This window comes from Talpa occidentalis, unplaced genomic scaffold (assembly GCF_014898055.3).
Source record: "Talpa occidentalis isolate TD23 unplaced genomic scaffold, MPIMG_talOcc4v2.1, whole genome shotgun sequence".
In the NCBI taxonomy this organism is placed as follows: Eukaryota; Metazoa; Chordata; class Mammalia; order Eulipotyphla; family Talpidae; genus Talpa; species Talpa occidentalis.
In genome coordinates this window covers 54188849-54210930 of record NW_026555331.1, presented here as the reverse complement: position 1 = coordinate 54210930, position 22082 = coordinate 54188849, and the positions used below count along the sequence as shown (strand labels likewise).

At 39.3% G+C, this 22082-nt stretch overlaps 1 protein-coding gene across 1 annotated transcript in view; it reads left to right on the top strand.

Moving 5' to 3' along the window:
• Window positions 1-14042: 14042 nt before the first annotated feature.
• The window catches only part of CUNH8orf34 (chromosome unknown C8orf34 homolog), a 334852-nt gene continuing 326812 nt past the window's right edge, over window positions 14043-22082 (top strand). Inside the window, 2 exon segments of the mRNA XM_037505640.1 lie at window positions 14043-14168; window positions 14170-14358. Of these exon segments, the coding sequence (XP_037361537.1) occupies window positions 14043-14168; window positions 14170-14358 (315 nt within the window).

Below are 22082 nucleotides of genomic sequence, written 5' to 3'. Positions count from 1 at the left end.
ATCTTGTTTAAGGTTTTGTGTGGTCTTATGTTTTCTTTTCTCTTTAATTTATACCTATATTTCTAAGTGTTTTATTCTTTTTATTTTTAAGATTTATTTACTTATTTATACAAGCACTGGGTACAGTCAGAAGAGCGGGAGGATGAGAGAATTCACCAGAGCCAGAGCAGGGAGCAGAACAGGTAGACCGACAAAGTACACTGCTGAGGGGAGCAGCAGGAGGCAGGAGAGGTCTGTCTTGCCAAGTGGGACCCTCGCCAGCAGCCGGGGATCGAATGGGGGCTGTAGTGCTGCGGGAAGCTTCGCAACCACTGCGCCACTGGGGAGGCCCCAGTGTTTTATTTTTTTTGATGCTATTATAAAAAAAATTGTTGTACTCATTGCTTTTTTTGGTTGTTCATTAAAAAGCTGTAAAAATAAAACATATTTTTACATAGAGTTTTCCTGCAACTTTGCTAATAAACTAATTTATTAATTCCAGTAGTTTTTTTTTTTTTAATCAGTTTTTTTTTGCACAATTTTACTGGCTAGAAAACTCAACAAAGTGTTAAATAGGAGTAGCGAGATATTATTTTCTGGCCTGTGTTTATCTCTGTTTTTTTTTTTTTCTTTCTTTCTTATGATTAGTGACAAAATAATAAAATGAAGAGGGTTTTTTTTTTTCTTTCTTAGAAGCAGTAAGGAAGGTGCGACTGGAGAAAACATTGTTGTATACCTATTGCCTGAGAAGAAATAAAAGAGAGAAGGAATAAATAGTGGCCACTAGCAATATGAAAGAAAGGAAAGTAAGCTGGCATTTTCATGTCTCTTCCAAGGACAAAGAATGCAGAAGACTGGTCTGAAATGTCTTGGGAACTGACCCATATGTAAAGGTATTGAAAGTTCCTGACCCAAGTGTAAAGATTACTGTTTTTAGAACATTAGTCAACTACTATAGGATTACTACACAGTCAAGAGGGCTTTACAAGAATTAGGTTCAATAATTTTGACTGGAGGAAAAATGTCATTAAAAAAAAAGTCTGTCAGTTGTTTTTTTATGATTCATGCACATCAAAAACCAAATTTATCAGTATCAGGTATAAAATTATCTACTTTCTTATTTTTTATTAATGACAAGGGATTATTTCAAACTATCTCTAGGAAGTTTATTATATGTTAATTTTCCTTTATTTGGAAATTCATATGTATCATCAAAAATTTAAATATACTAGACTGTCAACATTAACTTTCAAATGTTTTCTTTCCCCTCTGTTTTCCTTCCTGTTTTGTTTTTAATATTGCTCTTTCAAGTCCATTAAAATATTAATGCTAAACAATAAAAATGTATCATTTATACCTTCAATTTTTCACATATTGCAGAATGATGAAATGGGAGCTTATTTAGACTAAAAGATAGGACAAAAAAGACAATCTAATATTTTTTTGGCTAGACATTGTTAACATTCATAATGGAGGTAAAAGAAGAGGAAGAAATGTGTATTAGCTCTGAATATACAAAATAATCAACAATAACAGTTAATATTTATTAAATACTTACTCTGTGTAGACACTGGATTAAGTGCTTGACATATTCTCTTGTAACCTTCACAATAACCCCACAAAACATCTCTGTAGTATTATTTAATTGTATGCCTTAAGGAAATGAGTCTTAGAGAGCAACACACCCAAATTTACTAAATCACTATGTACTATAACAAGGGTTCCAATCAATATGTTCTTTTAAGAGACTGCCAGTCAGGTGCAGCCAGAGAGCTGACACAAGAGTCTCAGAAAAACAAAGTTTATCATACTCACAGTTTCTAGAAACAGGAGGGAAGGCATGCAAAGGACCATATTGGGAAGTTTCAGGGTGTTGAGGAGGCAAAAAGCAGGAACAAGAGGCAAGTGAGGACTAAAACTTTGGGTGGGGGGGAGTTCCTTGAAAAAGTCAAGGCAGGCTAGGGTGATCAGTTTAGCACTGGCTAGTTTAAATTACTTCATTGAACTCTGAGCTATAGTGGTGGTTATTATTTGCCTAATACCAGGTAATAGATGATTAAGGCAAAAGGGTTTTGCCTCTAGGGCAGATGGAGATTTGGCTCTGGATTAGTTCCTTTACATATCAAAGGCCTGCTCTAGACTGAGCTCTTTGTTATCTCTAAGAATTGGTTAGCACAAGGAACAGCAGTCTCTCCAAACTGAAAGGGTTTTTTTTTAGGATTTTTATTTATTTATTTATACATACAAGAACTGGGGTGCAGGCCAGAGGTACAGGGAGTGAGAAGATTCATAGGGTCAGAGTGCGGAGCAGAACAGGCAGACTGACTGAAATACACTGCTGAGGGGAGCACCAGGCAAGACAGGAGGGGTCTGTTGGGCCTTGTGGATCAAATCCCTGGTGGGAGATTGAACTGCAGTCACTGGCAATAGCTTGATAGTGCTGAGACTTAACCCCTTGCACCACCAGGGAGGCCCCCCAACCTGAAAGGTTTTTAAGATGTCAAAATATCATAATATACAGAAAATTAAAAATGTACACAACCTCTAATGCCAGAGCCCAGAGTTTTAAATGTTATCCTATACCGCTCTTTTATTCTAAAAATAGTGAGAAATTTCTAAAAAATAAATATTACAGTGTTCAAATACATACCTTTCTATTATTGAAATATGTAAGATGGATCGGTTTAATTATAAGTACACTAGATGACATTATTGAATATTTTTCTAGATAGAAATAACCTTGAAAGTAAATACATTACAAAAAGAATTGAAGTATTAATGGATATTCAAAACAATTAAAACTAAAATTGGTTTTGTAGTAAAAAAAAATTGAAAGAACACAAGTTGGAAATTGACCACACTTAGATTTTCCACCAGTTAGAATGGCATCTTATTGAATAACTAGTGGCCTCAGTTTTCTCATCTGCAAAATCCAAAGTGAAAATGGTAATGTTATAGGACTGTAAAAGGGTGGTCCCCAGGAAAGGGGGAGGTTCCCTTCCCCACCCAAGGGAGGGTGGACCTGAGCAGGGAGAGGAGAAGCTGCAGAGGAGATTGAGGAAGGAAGCAGGATGGAGCCAGGAGACCTGGAGGAGGCGCATGGAGCCTAGAGACACGTGAAGAAACTGCGCTTGTCTTTTGGTCATGGACTGGGTGACACAGATGTGGGTGAGACCATGGGAGGTGACAATGGCAGCTTTTATCCTGATGTTGATTTTGCTCTTTTCCTTCCGGGCTTGTCTGGTTGTTTCTGACCCTTTTCTGTGGGTCCCCACTGGAAGATGCTTTAGACTTGTGGCAGGCTTTGGGCCTTGCTCTGGGCCATTCCCATATGGATGGACTTTTACCCACGAGGGGATGGGTAACTTTGGGTGCTTCATTTAGAAACTAGACTCTTTGCCTTTCCTGTATTGTTTCCTAGTTGTATTAAAGTTCCTTCCCATTAAAGTCTCATATGTTTTGTGTTGATGCGGCGGATGGCAGAACCCATTTAGAATAGGCAGGTTTGCGGGGTTTGGGCTGCCCCTCTCCCTGTCCTATAACAGGACAGGGAGAGGGGTGGGGCAGGATACCTGGAACCTCCCTCTTCCTGGGGACCACCCTGTTACAGTAATAATGATGGGTGATTATTATGATGGGTGATCACACAGTTGTGAATAAGTAGCTGACCCCCAATTCAATTTTTGGTTTGACAACAATGCCAGTTTAAGGACTTGTCAGAAAAAATGTTGAATGATACTGAAAAGTGCACATAGCAACTCAAGAACTGAACAAATACAAAGAGAGACAATTCATTCTGGGAGTGAAAAAGAACACATATTAAAACTATTCGGTCTTGCACATTTCATCTTGATACCAGAATTGTCAGGCCTAGTCTCCCAGCCAGGAATGGATCCCAGGCTGCAGGGGCAACGCTGAGTTCCAGCCACTAGACCCCCATGGGCTGGTGTCTCACGAAGTCGCAGCAGGAACTTCGCAGACGCTCAGGCAAGCAAGCGAGAAGAGGCAAGTTTGTTTAGAGAAAGAAAAAGTTTATTGAGGAGAAAAAGAACAGAAATAAAGTGGGACTTCCAGGCTATGAAACTGTTAGGGGGAAAAGGATGTCCTAAAGCTAATTCCATACAGGTTTCGTGGACTACATCCCCACCCCAGGCCAAAGCCAAAGCCACTGGGAACTCCAAATCCCATCACCACCAAAGGGAAGGTGGCTGGGACCTGAGGGTGGGGTTAAGCAACCAGGTGGGTATAAAGCCAGACACGTGGCTGCTCTCCTCCAGCTCACAGCGTCTGGCCAGCTCGGAGAGTGCTTTTGGGTTTCCAGGTCAGCGGATCGGGTAGGACTCATTAAAGACTTTATTTCCCTATTTTCTCCCTGAGTTGTACATTTTCCTTATTTCCTTTTCTCTTGTAAATAAACCTTTTATTAACCTTTTGTGTGTGCCTGTAGTGGAGTATTAATAAGTCCCTTTTAAGCGCGTGGGTGAGGACCCACAGCCAGGCAATCGGCTCAATATCAGGGCTGTCCTATAACAAAACCAGGCCAGAGAGGGGCAAGGAAGCCAAAGTGGAGTCATGTCACAGGGAATATAGACCTTCTTTCCCTAATTATTCTGAAACTCTACCAGTCTCTTTGTGATTGGTTAGTTTTCCGCTATCTCACTTAATCTGCTGCTGAGCGGGGGATCTTCACATTCCTTATCTAACAGGTTTGTCTTTTCCCATTTGTTGCATCTTTCTCCTTGTTTGATAGATTTATCTCTATGACCCAGTCTCCAAATGAGCACTCCTGCATTTTAGGGAAGAGAAAGTCAAACATTGGCTATTGAGGAAAAAACAGGCTGGCACCCACCGGTCTCAGTGCTGACCCTTCTCATCTCCTTGCATAAATGAGTCTGCTGCCCTAATTAAACCACTCTCTGTTTCCCAAACTCCACCATCCTTTATCACCTAAGGAAACCATGGCCAGCGTTAACACATTCCTCTTGCTGCCCTTATCTCTGAAGCCTTCCTTAATTCTCCTGAGGTCCCCATAGGCACTGTCCTTGAGGCTGCATAACTCTCCATAACTTGCCCTCGGATTCAATCTCATGTGATGCCAGTCTGTTACTGCTTAATTTTAATTATTTAGTAATGGACAGTATTTTGAAATTAAATGAAGTATAGAAGGTGGCCATATTTTCTACTTAGTTTCTGAAATATTCTTACTAACATTGATTTATGAAGATAAGCTTTTTATATAAGACCATTTATTAAAGATAATGAAATGAAAAGGGGAAACATTTTTTTCTTTTGATAGTATTTTTGGCAAAACAGATTATATGAGTCAGGATATGCTCAGGATAAGGAATAACCAATTTGAGACTAAAATATGCCTACGGATATGAAAGGCAAGGGTAAGCAATTACAGACAAAGGGATTTTAAAATACATTTTATAAAACAGTTGTTACAGACATCTGTAATCAATTGTTATCATTGATAACATTTGTTATCAGTTCTAGTCAATTGGCTTTCACTGTACACTGATAATTTGTACTCATGTTTCAGGCCCAGGCTTCAAAATGAATAACTGGGGCCTCCCTGGTGGCACAAGGGGTTAAGATGCCACCTATGAAGCTATCCACAGCCACTGCAGCGCGAGTTCAATCTCCGGCCGGGGAGCAACCCATATGGTGCAGCAGACCTCTCCTATTTTACCCGCTGCTCCCCTTGGTAGTGTATCTCAGTCAGTCTGCCTGTTCTATTCTCCACTCTGTCTCTGGTAATTCTCTCACCTCCCGCACACTGGCCTATACCCCAGTTCTTGTATGCATAAATAAATAAATCTTTAAAAAAAAATGAATAACCTCCTTTAAAAAGAAAAGAAAAAAAGTAAGAGAAAGAAAAGTTGCAAATTGAAGAAGAGAGGCTCAGGAAAACAGATAAATGCAAAGTAATACTGTTATCTTATTGAAACAGTACATTTAAATATGTTATTAAATAGGAGAACATTATATTGAACAGTATCAGTTGCACTTTTTTTTTAGGTTTATTTTTATTTATGTATGCATAAAAGAACTGGGGTGTAGGCCAGAGGAGCCGGGGGTGAGAGGATTCATCAGAGATAGAGCAGGGAGCAGAATAGGTGGATCTATTGAAATACACTGCTGAGGGGAGCAGTGGGTGAGACAGGAGAGGTCTGCTGTGCCCTGTTTGTTAGCTCCCTGGTTGGGGATCAAACTCATGCTACAGTGGCTGGTGATAGCTTCATAATGCTGAGACTTTAACCCCTGCACCAGCAGGGAGGCACATCAGTTAGACTTTCTTGAAAAAGAACTGCTAAGCAAATAAAATCTTTCCTGTTTTCTGCTAAAGAGTCATTGGCCTGGTGCAGTATATAATGCAAAGTTTAAGTGTAAATAACAAGTTTGCTTCCTTAATAAGCATATCTAAACAAGGTTACATTTTAACAAAGTCTGACAGCTGGCCAGGCTGATTGATCTCCCAGGCCATCTTGGAAAATCTGCATCTTTCCCCCTTTTGTCAAGAACTTTTATGCTAACTGACCGATGTTATCAATGTAAGATGGAAACATATAAAAGAAACCCTTTGTCTCTAGATACGTGCTCAGACTACCCAGGTCTGAGACCTCATGCATGAGTAATAAGGCTTCTCCTGACCTCACCATTCCTGAAGTATGGCTTGTTCTTCCCTTGTCTGGGTAAAAGGCTAGAATTTATTGCTGTAACATTCTTAAGCATGTTAAAAGGGGTTTCAAATATAAAGACCAAAAAACCTGTTTATTGGACATGCCTTAGTCATTTATTATTACTAGCATTTTATTCACTTAATCTTTCTATGGTTATTTATTGTTCTATCTACCCATCCATTCATCCATCCTTTTGTTCATTCATTCATTTGTTTTTCTGGTTTCTAATCCTCCCAGGCAAAGTCATTAAGTTTAGCTATTGTTCCTTATGACTTCATCATAAATTTTTTGTAACAGCTATTCAATAAGCAATGTGATTCTCTAATGTTTGTGATGGTTTAGCATATATTTAGACATCACAAAATTCTTTGTCTCTCAGGACCAAAACCATCTGAGGACAGAAAGTTGGCTATTATCCATAGGAAATGGACGTACGTTTGTTTTGGAAGGAGAGAATCTGCTGATTACTTTGGGTACTACAGTATTCAGAGTGTCTTTGCAGTGAGCAGTATTTTTTTTTTTTTAATTTAACTCCCCTCTAGGCAATGGTGGTTCCACTAATTCTGTTAAAATGTGCCTTTAACCTTTAATGCCGGGAATGTTGTGATTGCTGCATTATGGCGGAGCATTAGCTAGCATTTACAGAGATGATGCTTGAGAAACAGGTCCCATGTTACTTATTCCTTGATAGCTAGACTAAAGCAATAGCACATTCTGTCCTAGGCAGAGTGCTTGTTTCCCCAGGATTCACACCAAGTGAATGGTGTTTTTCCTTACTCAGTCATCTTTTGTTTTCTTAGTTGCTTTCTATTATGTTTCAATAAATTCAGTATCATTTTGCCACATTCTGTAACATTTATCATGTAAGATCCCCCCCCACTCTTTTCATAAAGATTCTTACTTATTTGGATGAAAAAACAAGACAGTGTCATTTTAGAAATTATCATCAAAAGCATGTCAGGATTAATGCTTTATTGATAATTAATATCAGAGATTTCTATCCAGCTTGATATTGCTAGATTTCCTTTAACTGATTCATCATATAATACAGATAAATGTCATAAAGTTACAGATGTAAGGAATATAAAATAATTGTTTATAAATATCCCATCTATTTAAAATCAAGTATTAAAGTCTAATATTTAAATGTGGAAATTAAAGAGAGAGAAATATGCCATTTGAGAAGGCTGGATGGCAGGATTTCATAAATTGGCAGCATCGTTAAAGTTCTCACTTTTGCAGATTCAGTAAATCATTTTATCAGTGCAGCATTATTCAACTCACAAGAGACATATGGGTCAGTTAGCCAATCTATAGGGTCAGAAAATTATTCTGTTATCTACCATTCAGACTACCTTTCTCCCCATGTGAACATATTAGGAAAGTTAAATTGGTCACCCAAATAGCTTTTGGTCAAAATGAATTCAAAGTAAAGAGAAGTGGTCCTCCTGTGACATCAGGGAGTAGGGCACAATACAGTGGTGTTTAAGTTACTACCCAGGTTCAAACATGGACTCTATTCCTCAATGGCTGTGATGTTGGGCAAATAACTTACTGTCCGTTTCAGTTTTCCATTTCATGACTTTGTTTTGAGGACTAAATGAGTCAGCACAATGTATAAAGTGCTTGTAATAGTACCTGGTACATAGTAAATGCTGTATACATGCTGATCCTTTCATTCATCATGATAGGCATTTTAGGCAGAAATGAAGACAAATAATTCTCTAAGTCCATCCCTATTAGTGACCAGATTACTTAACTGTGCTGATCTTGTAGCATTTTGACTTGTAGATAGGTGTGGATTATCACCAAAAAGTTTTTATTACTGCTTCTTTTTCCAGGTTGTTTTTTTTTTTTTTTTAAAGATTTGTTTATTTATTTATACAAGCACTGGGTACAGTCAGAAGCGCGGGAGGGTGAGAGAATTCACCAAAGCCAGAGTGGGGAGCAGAGCAGGCAGAAGGACTGAAGTACACTGCTGAGGGGAGCAGCGGGCACAGCAGGAGAGGTCTGCGCGCCATGCAGGACCCTCCTCCGGTGGCCGGTGGCCAGGGAGCAGCCGGGGATCAAATCAGCATTGCAGAGTCTGCGGGCAGCTTTGCAACCCAGCGCTCAACCGCTGCGCCACCAGGGAGGCCCTGTTTTTTGGTTTTTTTTTTTAAGATTTTTTTTTTTATTTATTTATGCAAGAACGGAGTACAGGTCAGATGTGTGGGAGGGTGAGAGGATTCACCAGAGACAGAGCAGGGAACAGTACAGGCAGACTGATGAAATACTCTGCTGAGGGGAGCGGCGGGCATGACAGGAGAGGTCTACTGTGCCATGTGGGACCCTCGTTGGCCAACCAGGATCAAAAGGACGCTGCAGAGGCTGTGGATAGCTTCACAGCGCTGAGCTCAACTGCCTGCACCACCAGGGGAGGCCCTTTTTTCCCAGGTTTCATGTGGAAATTTTCTTCCTTAATTCCTAACTACTTTATGTACAGTAATATGCTTTATAGGTCATTTTATATTATAATATAAACATATAGCTTTCTTTTTGCACCTAGAAATTAATTACGTTCTAGTAAAATTAGAAGACTATATTACCCTGTCTTACTGCTCGATTTACAAGATATTCTCTTTACTTTAGACATCTTCAGGTAATTGACTTAATATAGGTTATGTGAATTCAGTAAGTCTCAGTCTCAGAGAATTGATAATGATGGTGGTGGTGATGATATGATGATAATAATAACAATATTAGCACTATCATTCATTGAATTTTTACTGTATGCCTCGCCTTAAGTACTTCCTGCATTAGCTAATGTAATACTCATGATAAACTGCTGACTAATTTATCTCAGGTTTATAGGTGAAGATACTGAGGATAGAGTAGTAAACAGTTTGCTGAATATTACACAGCTAGTAATTGGCAAAGCCAAGATTCTATTCTGGGCTGGAAATCCAAGGACAGTGTTCTCAATGATTATGCTTGATAGGCTCCCAAATAATGTGTCCTTCCAATCAACTGAACTTGAATCACCACCTAAGAGTAAACAAGAAGATATTTTCTAAGTTTCCCTGACAACTGTTGAAAGAATCAAATTCAGGGTTACCTAAACGACCCTCATACATACTAACATAGATATGAGGCATCATGATAATTATCTTTGTAACTGAAAGTGTACTTTAATATGTGAAATGATAAAAAAATAAAAATCCTGTATTGGGCCTCCCTGATGGCCTAGAGGTTAGGCCTTAGTGCTATCACCACTACAGCCTGAGTTCAATCCCTGGGTAGGGAGCTGACCCACAACTGATGCAGCAGACCTCTTCTGTGTCGCCGCCCACTGCTCTCCTCTGCATTGTATTTCAGCAAATACGCCTGTTCTGGTCCTAACGCTGTCTTTGGTGACTCCTCTCACGCCCTGCACCTCTGGCCTATACCCCAGTTCTTCTACACACACACACACACACACACATCCTGTATTAGCATTAAATGTACCCATATATCTTTTGCATAATTTTATGAAACATGTATTTTGAGTTTCCATATATAGAATACCTTACAATATACCAGTTTAATGTGGCTCAAACTTTAATTATCACTAATTTCCAGATAATTCAGACTTTGAAATCAAATTACATTTGGGAAGTCCCTCACTCAAAATTCCATATCCCCATTTCTTTGCTTTAGCTCTTCCAGAACCTCCTGTGTTTTAATCTCTGAAATAGTCTCTGCATCAAATAGCTCAAAAATCAAAATCCTCTGGCAAATTATTTGTCCATGTCTGTGGTGCCAGGTGAAAGAGATATAGTAAGGGGCCAGTAAAATCCAGGGGTAGTATCCTAAATCCAAGGGACCTGTATAGAACTTCTCTGAACACTAAATTTAATATTTAATTAATTTTAAGGAATGACATTGCTGGTACTTACTAATTAGGTCAATTGGCCTTCACTACTGTTTTGTTTGTTTTCAGAAATCATTCGTTAAAGGAGCTGTGCAAGGCATCTTACAAATGGAATTAGACAAGGTCTTTAAAACATTCTACAAATTGGATTCTTTATATGTGTAAATAAAGCTGACAGGCTCTCCTTTAACACAATGAGGTCAAAACAGTTTCATTGAAAACGGCATTCTCATGCTGTGCTTAAGCCAAAAACAGGGAAAGAATCATAAAAATACCATGTCATATATTCAGAGAAAGTGGTTAAATATCTCCAAGACTATTTGGATTACTTTTTAGTCAATCTCAGAGACTAAATGAAATAAATTCTTAAAATATATAGCAATAGGATATTAATTAAGGATATGGTTATGAAGACTCTACTGCATGAAAATGTAATATATTACATGCTGGAAAATGTAAGAAAATTACTAAGATACAGTTTATTATTTTAGAGTGCTTTCAATTCAAAAGAGTCCAATGTAATTAAGTGGAATAAAATGCCATGTGTCAGACACAAAATTTAGCTTGAAAGAACATCATTGAATTATAATCACTTTACTAAACTTTAATTCATTCAACTGCTATTTATTGAATTCCTACTATGTTTCAGTTCATGAGACATACCCTTCTCACTAAAGGACACTGGTAAGTACAAAAAATAAAATTTTGAATAGTTTTCAGGATACGGATTAGAGAATGTAAATAACTTCAGATTTGGAGTTCGAAATATCTGAATCAAACCTGACCCTATCAATTAGTCATTGGACGATTTAGGCAAATAATCTATAATCTCTTAACTACATTGCTGAAATCAGAGGGTCATCTTGATTCCCTCCTCCAACCTCATACTCTATGTAGTTAGCCTTTACATATTTCTTGAATGTCTCTCACCCTCTTTCTCTCCACATCCCCAGTCCTAAGTGTGACTCTTATGATTTATTTTTGGAGCCTATAATCCAAATTGGTTTTGTTTCCTCCAGATCACTTTTTTCAATCTATCATACATATTTGTACCCAGAAACAATCTTTCTAAAACTTTTACCTGACTATACAATTCCTCTGCTCAAAACTCTTTAGTCACTTTTCATTGCCAAAAGATGTAAGATTGCCCAAGATACTGCTTAAAAGACATTTAACAACTTTAATGAGTTGAACTCTCCTTACATTTTTAACCTCATTCGCCAACTTCCCGCCATCTGGACCTATGCTACTTTAATTATCAAAAACCTGATTTGTACCACTGTGCCCTTACACATGCTATTTTTACAAGAACAGCTGAAACATTACCCCATCCTCATCCCATCAGTACTATTTAGAAAACTTTAAATTTAATGCATTCTTTAACACTTATTTATAAAACATTCCTTGAGGATCTCAGCACAGGTAATTTTTCTATGTCAATACAATACACTCTAATGTCATTATCTGTGTATATGCCAACTGCATCAACAAGACTGGACACCTTAGAACAAAATACAAGACCTTTCAGAAACCTTTGAATTCTCAGCCCCCTAACGTAATGTCTGCCCTGGAGAAGATGTGCAATAAATATTTATTACAGTAATGAAGTCAGGTTCAGGGATAAGTGGAAAGAACGAAGAATTGCTTTGTAGAAGAGGTGGCCTTTGAAGTAGACCTTGAATAACATCTAAAATATTGCCTAAATTCTAAAAACAATCTTGGAATGTTCAGTGTTTCAACATACACAAACATATATATCATTATGCTCCTCTCTTTAAGACATATGTATATTGCCAGCAGAAACGTTGACTTTTATATACTTGGTGCAGTGCTCTGAGCATGGGGAAGATTTAATAAGTATGTTAATTATCTGATTAAAAAAGCATCTTCCTCAAGTCCCTTAGAGGAAGGTACCAATCTGACTCTCCAGTACCATGTGGCATTAAAAATATTTGACTTTTTAGCTGGGACATAAATGGGTCTACACCATACCTTGTAGCAAATAAAGATGTTGCTATCACTCTGTATATTTAATTTCTCCAGATGCATGAAAAATAAAAAGTAAGTATAGTTCTGAAGCACGATGGAAAATATATGACAGACCAGGGCAACACACTGCTATTCAGTTGAACTCTCTCTGGGCAGATCACACAAGTCTGATTGTAAAAGTAATAACTTGGGCATCTTTCCACCCAAATCATAACCAGTTCAGGTTATCAGTGATGGTTAAACTCTTAGCTATTCTGGCAGGCTTCTTATCTAAATTATTACATGGAATTAACAATACTATTTGGAAGATTCCTTTTTTAATCTTGACTATTCTGTTTCCACAAAACCATCATTTAAAACATGGATGAAAACACTGAAACAGTATATTATGATTACAAAAATTCAGAACACAGTGGGGAAAGAAAAATCTATACTGCTGTACTCTACTTTAAGGACCGCTATTTCCTTTATTCTAAATATTCATTCATTACCAACAATGAATCTTTATTTTGGTGGCAAAACATGGTAGGAGCCAGGAAAATCTGTCATTACAGGCCTGGCTGTTTATTAGTAAGAAAGACAGTTCTGTAAAGAAACCTGTGCTGTCTGTAGATCTACATCTAGGAAATCCCTGCATAATTAGATGCTGGCTACATTTAAGGAGCTCATGAAGTACCTACAGACAACATTCATAAGACTAGTGTAGCATCTGTGATGTAGCACTAGATATATAGACATAATTTAAGGCGTGGGTTAGGAAGGCAAGTTTGGAAGGGAGGGCTGGCTCACTTTTATCACTTCTTCTAGTCAAAAGGCAAAGGGTTGCTCCCAATCTTGGAGTGTCTGCATTTCGGGAGTTTTCAGCTAGGTTCTCAGCCGCCAGTCGACTTGTTTCAGGTCAAGCCAGATTTTCGAATGGAAGGCAAGTTCATTTTCGCGACAAACTCTTAGACCCACTCACCTTCTCATAACTCTTTGTCGCATCTGGAGCTAGTGTAGGTAGAGCAGAAGGTGCCCAAAGGCTCAGAAGGAGAGGCGAAGATGAACCCTTTCGAAAAGCATTTGTAGCTGCCAAGGAGTAGCCAACAAGCACCAGATTTATGTGCACTTTGAAAGAAGCACCTTCACCATTGGCTTTTTAAGCGGCGCTGTCGCTAGGGAGCGGCGGGCAGGGCGAGCACCGCCGCGGGGAGAAGCTCAGGCTGTTTGCTGCGGTAACCTGGGAGAGGGACACACAGCGTGGGGCGCGCCGACACGCGCGCACACACACGAGTATACGCGCGCTCGTGGCGAGTTCGAGCCCCGTGGCCACAGTCCTCCCGCGGGCGCCCCCCGCCGCCGCTCTAGGCGGAGCAGCACCCCTGCAGGCTCGCCTCCGGCCCCCTAATTCCTGCTGCTGCCGCCCAGAGGAGAAAGGAACGTCTGCCTCAAATTTCCTCCCGCGCCGGGCGCTGCGGAGAGCTGTGAGGGCGGGCGCCGCGAGCAGAACGCGATGAATGAGTTCTCCCCTCGCCTCAGAGTTGTCTGAGTTGGCGGCGCGGTGCCGGGGCTTGCGGCTTTCGGCGCCCCACGCGCCCCGGGCTCCCCGGTTGCAGCCCACGCCGGGCCGAGTCGGCCACGCCAGGGGAGCAGAGGCTCCGGAGGTCCTGCCCCGGCGCCAGTCCGAGGGAGAGGAGGCTCGTCCCCCTGCCGAGACTTCGGCCGTGTGGTCTTCCCGCACTCTCCGTGGCCCCATCTGTCTTGATGGCGTCTCATCAGCAATCTCGGATCCAGGCTTACCTGGAGAAGAACAAGATCGGTCCCTTGTTTGAGGTAAGGTGCTATGGAGGAGGGCGGTCCCGTTTGTCTTTGGGAAAAAGGGGTGCAGAAGGAAAAGCAGAGCACCCGGGAAAGGAGATGCAAGACAGATGCGTAGAGCGGGCGCCCCAGTGGCCCTGGTCCGCGGGCGTTCGCGCTGTTCCGGCCAGGTGTTCTGGAACGCGGCTGGGCGGGTACTTCGCTGGTTACCTGGGCGCGGACAGGTGAGGTCAGGAGGGCCCAGCCTCAGCCTGTCAGTGGAAGTTTGTAAGGTCTGACTGTCCTGCACCTCGCATCCACATGCACAGGACCCGGACAGCCTGAGACGCATGGATGCACACACTCGGCTATGTTACACACGCTCACTTTCTTCCTGGAATTCACACTGTCATGCGTGCTGGATTTGTTTGTTTGTTTAATGTGGGGACCCGAAAAGGTAGAGAAGGTGCTTAGCAGTGAGAAGGGATACGCTAACTGGAAGAAAGATGCACTGGTGAGGTGTAGGCTTTAGTAGGTGCGGTCATGTTGAATGAAATTGGTAAACTAAGACCCTGACGTTGGTTTCTGGATGAAAGGAGAGTCCTTTGCATTGCAGACCCTACGTGTGTTCGCGGGAGAAAGGGGAGGAGAAAGATTCGGGGAAAACACGCGTATTTATAGAAAGGAGGCGTGTATCTCTGAGCTGTTTTCTCTCGCCATCAAAGAATTAATGACAAAAATACCGGGGAAGAAAAGAAGAGCGGGAGAACGGGAGAAAACGAGAACGGGAGACGGAAACCTGCTGGGGCAAAGCGTCCCAGCGGTTGCCTGGGAGCTGGACAGATGCGGAGGCCCGCGGGAGGGTCGCCCAGGATCCCTTAGCATCCTGGCCCAGCAGTCCAGGGGGCACGGGCTTGCGGTTAGAGGACTTGGGAGATTTGAGGTGTCCTCTACCACCACCCCCAACCCCTACACACACACCAGTTGTGACTAGGCTTGGTGGTTTACCTGTCCGTGCATCTGACTAAGGCTGAATCACGGCAGGGAGAGAGAATGGAGCTCTTTCCCTAGGACTGAAGAGAAGAAATGAGAACTGCAGAGAAAAGAATAATGTGAATTAATGCCCAAAGACAAAAAGGGAACGGAGAAAAGTGTGATCAATTGATCTTTTCTCGGGGGAGGTCGAATTTTAAATAATCAAGATTTGCAAGATCCTTTAAGTTTTCCCACCCAACTTAAAGTTCTCGTTTGTACAGTCTTAAAAAAAAAAATACAGCCTTTGTTTAAACTGAAACTCATCGTTTAGAATCGTAAAGTCTGCAGTGTATGGCTTGATTCTTGTTTTGTCAAGAGTGTTAGCAAGGGAAGTCTATAAGCAAAAGCAATGTAGAATTACCGCAACTACTAGAATTCTTTTCTTTGCTTTTAGTCTAGTGATTGTAAACTATACATAATTCCACATGAATGTTTTTAAGCAGAAACATAATAACTCTGTGGCACAGTGTATTTATTGCCTCAAATGTAAGTATATTTAGAGCTTTTCTAATCTCCTAGAATATGAAGTATATTTTACTAAGGAGAATAATTAATTGCTTTCAATAGATGTTTTTCTCATTTGTTCACTTATTATAAAGTCCCCAATATTCTCTCCAAGAGATAATAGAGTTTGGAATATATGTAAACTTTCAATGTAATTAGGAAATAAGTCCAACTTGATTTTTATCAATCATTAAAAAAAATGTTCCCCACCCTTGTGCTGCACTGATGCATTTTCAGTGATAGCAACATTGTCTCATAAGGTGGTTAAGACGTCCTCATTTGTAAACAAATGACAAAATTGTGTACTTTGTGTTTCATTGATTTGGGGGGTGACATACTAAATACATCCCTATTAGCCTGAATTTTAGTGACGAGCAATTCATTTTTTAAGAGTTGATATATACCTCAAATAATTGAAATGAGAAAATGGATATGTTCTCTTCTAAGAGCAGATCCTCATATGAGAATTTTGAGTATGATGATGGAACTTTTTTAAAAAGATTTATTTTATTTATTTATGCATACAAGAATGAGAACAGAGGTGCAGGGGTGGGGTGTTTGTGAGGGGATTCACCAGAGAGAGTGGGGAGCAGAACAGGTGGATCAACTGAAATACACTGCTGAGGGGAGCAGTGGGGAGCAGGAGAGGTCTGCTGCTGCACCACGTGAGTCAGCTCCCTGGCTGGGGATGGAATTCATGCCCTCATGCCTCAGTGGCTGGTGATAGCCTGATGACTTTAACCCCTGTACCACCAGGGAGGCTAGATGGAGCTTATTTTTGAGAGTATTATGTATACTTGACAAAACTGGAAAATTTAACTAGCCTTATCCTATCTGTACTCATGCAGAGCAGTCTCTAAAGCTCCTGGGACTTTGGTTAACGATTCTCATAAGATCTGTTTTCAGAGACCAGAGGACGAGCCTGGGAATCTGAATTTAATAAAAAGCAGCAAAAACAGTTATTATATACCTAATATATCTAATTCCTGGACCACATTGTAAGAAACAGTGACATAAGTTAAAGTTTCCTTAGATTGATCACAAGTTGAAATAGGTCTGTCACATTTTATTATCTGCTTTGTAGTGATTTTTTTTTTTTTTTTTTTTTTTTTGGTGCTGAGACACTGGAGTTGGTGTTATAAGTTTGCTTTAGTTTGGGAAATATATGACACCTGACAATATGTCCCCCCTTTATGGATTTTACAAATTAGAAATGTTTTAAGAAAACTTACTGGAGTGAGGAACTTTAAACAGAACACATGAATGCTATATAAAACAACATGTAAGTTAACTTATCCACTGGTAAATCAAGAATACTTGTTTTCTGTTTTTTACCTCTACAGCTTACTTACTTAGTTTAGTTGCTTAATTTATTTTCTTACTTGGTTTATTTGTTTATTTCTAACATTTTATTATATGAGAAGCTTACAAAATTGTTGTACACAATATGGTGTTTCAAAAACTACTTTAGATTGGAATTAATCTTGTTTCCAGATAATTTAGTATTATACATTTATACTACTTTTAAGTAAGATTGAAGATGTTTTCAGGCATAATGAAACCATGCCTAAAAATCATCTTGAGTTATGATATTTTAATTAAATAATGTGAAGATTTAGGGTGAAAAATGGTACTAATGATTTATATTCCACAAATTTTTGAAATTTTTGTTATGATCTAATTCTTTTAGAATTCTCATTGGTTTATTCAGCATAGACAAGTAGCAAACAACCTGTTCATCAGTTTATAAGGAATGCTTAACATTACTGCAGTAATTGTAACTATAGTCCTAGTTAATGTAGATTTCCACATATGACTTTACTTAACTGTCAAGTTATGGAATAGTTCAGCTCCCACCAAAAACAGGTTTCTTGCAACTCACATTGGCAAGAGCCCATTGCAAACACAGGACTTATCTCAAGTCCTAAGGCCAACCATTCAATCATCAAAGAAGATGGCAGTTAGACATTCTGAATTGAATTAATTTTATTTTATTTTATTTTTTTAATTTTTTTTTTTTTTATAGAGGCATGCTTTATTTATTTGTTTGCTGGTTTGTTTGTTTTGTTTTTGTTTATACATGCACTGGGTACAGTCAGAAGCGCGGGAGGGCGAGAGAATTCACCAGAGCCAGAGCGGGGAGCAGAGCAGGCAGAAGGACCGAAGTACACTGCTGAGGGGAGCAGCGGGCGGCAGGAGAGGTCTGCGCGCCATGTGGGACCCTCCTCTGTGGCCGGGAGCAGCCGGGATCGAACCGGCGCCGCAGAGGCCGCGCGCAGCTTCGCAACCCAGCGCTCAACCGCTGCGCCACCGGGGAGGCCCAATTGAATTAATTTTAATTAACTGGTACGTAACTACTTGTTAGAATAAAGTGATCTATTTTGTCTATATAGTAAATGATTTAACTTGGTACTCAAGAGATTATATGATGTGGAACATAGCAATAAATTTCCTACTCTCAAGTAGAAAAATGTACAATTTTTAGTTTCTCCCATTCCCATTAAATAAATAGAATAATTATTGGTTGGGAGGGTGCTTGGAGGAGTCATCTATCTTAGATCAGACCATGCTCATGCTCACAGGAGTGTGAAGTCCCAAATTATTATTTTTTTTATTTATTATATTTGTTTGTTTGTTTTGTTTATACATGCACTGGGTACAGTCAGAAGCGCGGGAGGGTGAGAGAATTCACCAGAGCCAGAGTGGGGAGCAGAGCAGGCAGAAGGACTGAAGTACACTGCTGAGGGGAGCAGCGGGCGGCAGGAGAGGTCTGCGCACCATGTGGGATCCTCCTCCGGTGGCCGGGGAGAAGCCGAGGATCGAACCGGCGCCGCAGAGACCGCGGGCAGCTTCGCAACCCAGCGCTCAACCGCTGCGCCACCGGGGAGGCCCAGAAGTCCCTAATTATTAAAAAGCAAAACAATGATATCTTCACAAAATCTCCATGGAATTTTCAAATCTTTGTGTACTAAAGATATGGCAAACCAAATTCATTACATGTCTCCAAATGTGATCTGACCCACTCCAAGTAGAATGAAATTACTTTATGACCTTTTTTTGTATTCACGTTGTCTAAAATTGTGTTAATTGATTCGGCATATGTGTTTTGAGGTAGACTCATATCACACACATGATTAACCATAAGCATGTATTACTCATACACTTGCTGTGGCACAACTCTCTTTTCTCTGGTTCCCTGTCCCAAACTTTCTAGTCACATCTCAAACCTGAATTGAGATATCAGGAAGTAGCCTGGTAGGGTTAGAGATTTGTTACAAATGAGGTGGAAAGTACCAAGAAAATAAATAAATATATGGAAAGCAATGCAAGCCATTACTGATGGAGATGAAAAAGGATATAAGAAGAAAAAAATGCTAGAATAAACTTTGTGGTGTGAATTGAAATTGTAAGTATCAATGTAATCTCATTGTTTCAATAATAGAAATAAGAATAGATTGGTATGCATTAACATAGATGTAAATATATGCTTATATTTCTTTCTTGCCTCTCCTTACTATAAGGACCTAGAATACAAATAGCCCAGTAGCAATGAGCACATCTAGTGATTAGGTCCTTAGAGATTTGGGACTGGGAAATTACAAGATGTGTCTGGAACATCTTATAATCTTATAAAGCCAGAGTAGGGAAATGTAAAAGGAAATAAAAATCCAGCTCACAGAGACTTCTATTAACAAAATTTGGGACATTTTAAGGGTGAAAATAAAAATGATAGTAACAGATTATTTTACTGCATAAAATAGGAATATTTTATTCCACTGGACTAAGATATATAATAAGATACATGAATGTATTTAATTCATGGGGAGAAGAGAAAGCTATCTATCTTACAGTAGAATGCCAACTAACATCAACAGAAGGGATGTTGGAATTAGAAAATCACTGCTTTGTGGCCATCATAATAATAAATCAGGCCAAAACTATTAATTTACACTAAAACTAAATGCTGAAAGTTTGATAAGGAATGAGATACTACATGACCTAAGTATCTTTCACTAAAATAGTTGTTAATTCCAAGGCAAAAAAAGTAGCTTTATAGTAAGGCACACCAAAAAAAAGAAATCAAAAAAAGAAATATTATCTGAGTGGATTCAAAACATGTGGCCTAGTTATGTACTATCTCTAAGAAACTCACTTCAAATACAAAGACTTAGGCAGGCTAAAAGTAAAAGAATAAAAAATATATATATTGTGTAAACATCAATAGATAGTAGAAATGACTATGTTAATTGTCATAGAAAGTTGGTGTCAGATGATAGAAAATCACCAAAGATAGAAATTTTCATTATATACTAAGGGAAGGAGTAAACCACAAAGAAATACAGCAATCCCAAGTGTGTGTGCACTAAGCAACAGGCGTGCATATTGTTTGAAACAGAGACTGATAGAAGTAAAGAGAGCGAGAAATTCACAACTATGTTTGGAGACTTCAAAATCCCTCTCTTGGCAACTGATAGGACAACTAGACAGAAAACCAGAAATGCTACTGAAAAATTCAACAACATATCAGCCAACAGTTTCTAGTTGAGATTTATAGAGTACCTCATGCATCAACAGCAGAATATACTTTCAAGTAGCATGGAATGTAGACAAAGACAGACCATTTCCGGAGTCACAAAACAAACCTCAATGGAAATCATACAAGGTATTTTCTCCAGCACAATGGCATAAAACTAAAAATCAATAACAGAAAGAAAATGGAAAATTTTCCAAAACACTGTAAAACTGTACAACAAACTTCTAAGTAAGCTACTCATCAAAGAAGAAATAGCAAGGAAATAAAAAAGCACATTGAACAATGAAAAGGAAACTATAACATTTCAAAATTTGTGAGGTACAGCTCAAGCAGTACTGAGAGGAAATTTTATAGCACTAAAATGTGTACATTAGAAAGTGTACTGATGTGACATGTCTGAACAGGGCCTCCACTTTCTATGTCATTCATCTGTGCCCTCCCATCATTACAGAACAATCTATTGTCAAAAAGAAGACTTTTCTATAGGGAAAGATGTATGAATATCAACAATCAGCTGACAGTAGATATTTTTCATGTATTTTCTTAAGTCTTGACTTTAAAAGCAGATCTTAAGTTCTTGAAGGTGAGAAACAAACATCCTGCCTCCTGTTTTATTGGGTATCTTACTACAGTGTCTAGTAGATATCTGGGAATTAAATAGGGCTCAGTAAATATCTGGGAATTAAACAAAACAGTGACATGTTTTCTTTTATCCTGGGGAGGGGGAGAAAAATTGAATATAGAAGCAGTTAGCAAATGCCATATTAATATTTAATTTTTTAATACCTAGAGCAAAATATCCTCTATCTCATTAATCTTATGTACATACAAAATTTTACATAATTTTATTTTATTTTTTTAAAGATATATTTATTTATACAAGAACCAGGGTACAGAGGCAAGGGAGGGTGAGGCACGGGAGGGTGAGAGAATTCACCAGAGACAGAGCAGGGAACAGAACAGGCAGACAGGAGAGGTCTGCCGTGCCGTGCCATGTCGGTTTCTCCCTGGCAGGCCAGGAATCGAAACTTCACAGCACAGCGCTCAACCCACTGTGCCACCAGGAGGCCCTTATGTAATTTTATGTACATTATACTTAATGCAAACATTAAGTAAAATGCTTAATTATGCATTCAGCTACCTAGTTCACTTTCAGCCATATTTTTCCTGTTTTATTATATGTTTTTAAGAGAGTATCTGATAAATTAACTCACACCACTGGAAAGACACTGCATAACTCCCCCCCAACATTCATTTACATTTTATAAGGAGGAAGTTGCATGCCACAATTTTAGGGGATGAGGGAGGTGATTTTTGGAGATAACTCCTGTTGAGAAATCATTTAAACTGTTTGACCCTGAGCAAGTTACTTGATCTCTGTGAACACCAGTGTCAAATGTAATTAGAAAACAATCCAGGATCTCTTATTTCAAAAAGGCAGACTGAATCAAATGTAATTAAAATAGCACACGCAACCCCAACTCCCCTGTCATTCTCTGTAGCATGATTTTTTTTTGCTTTTCTTTACATTCTTTATTGCCATCCAGTATTATTTCATTGGCTTAATCCTTTGGCTTTAGCTTATATCCACTGGAGGATAAGCTTCCCTAAAGCAGGTATTTTGTCAGTCTTTTTAATTGCTTATATCTTCACACCTAGAAAATCTCTGGTTGGTATTCTATAGAGT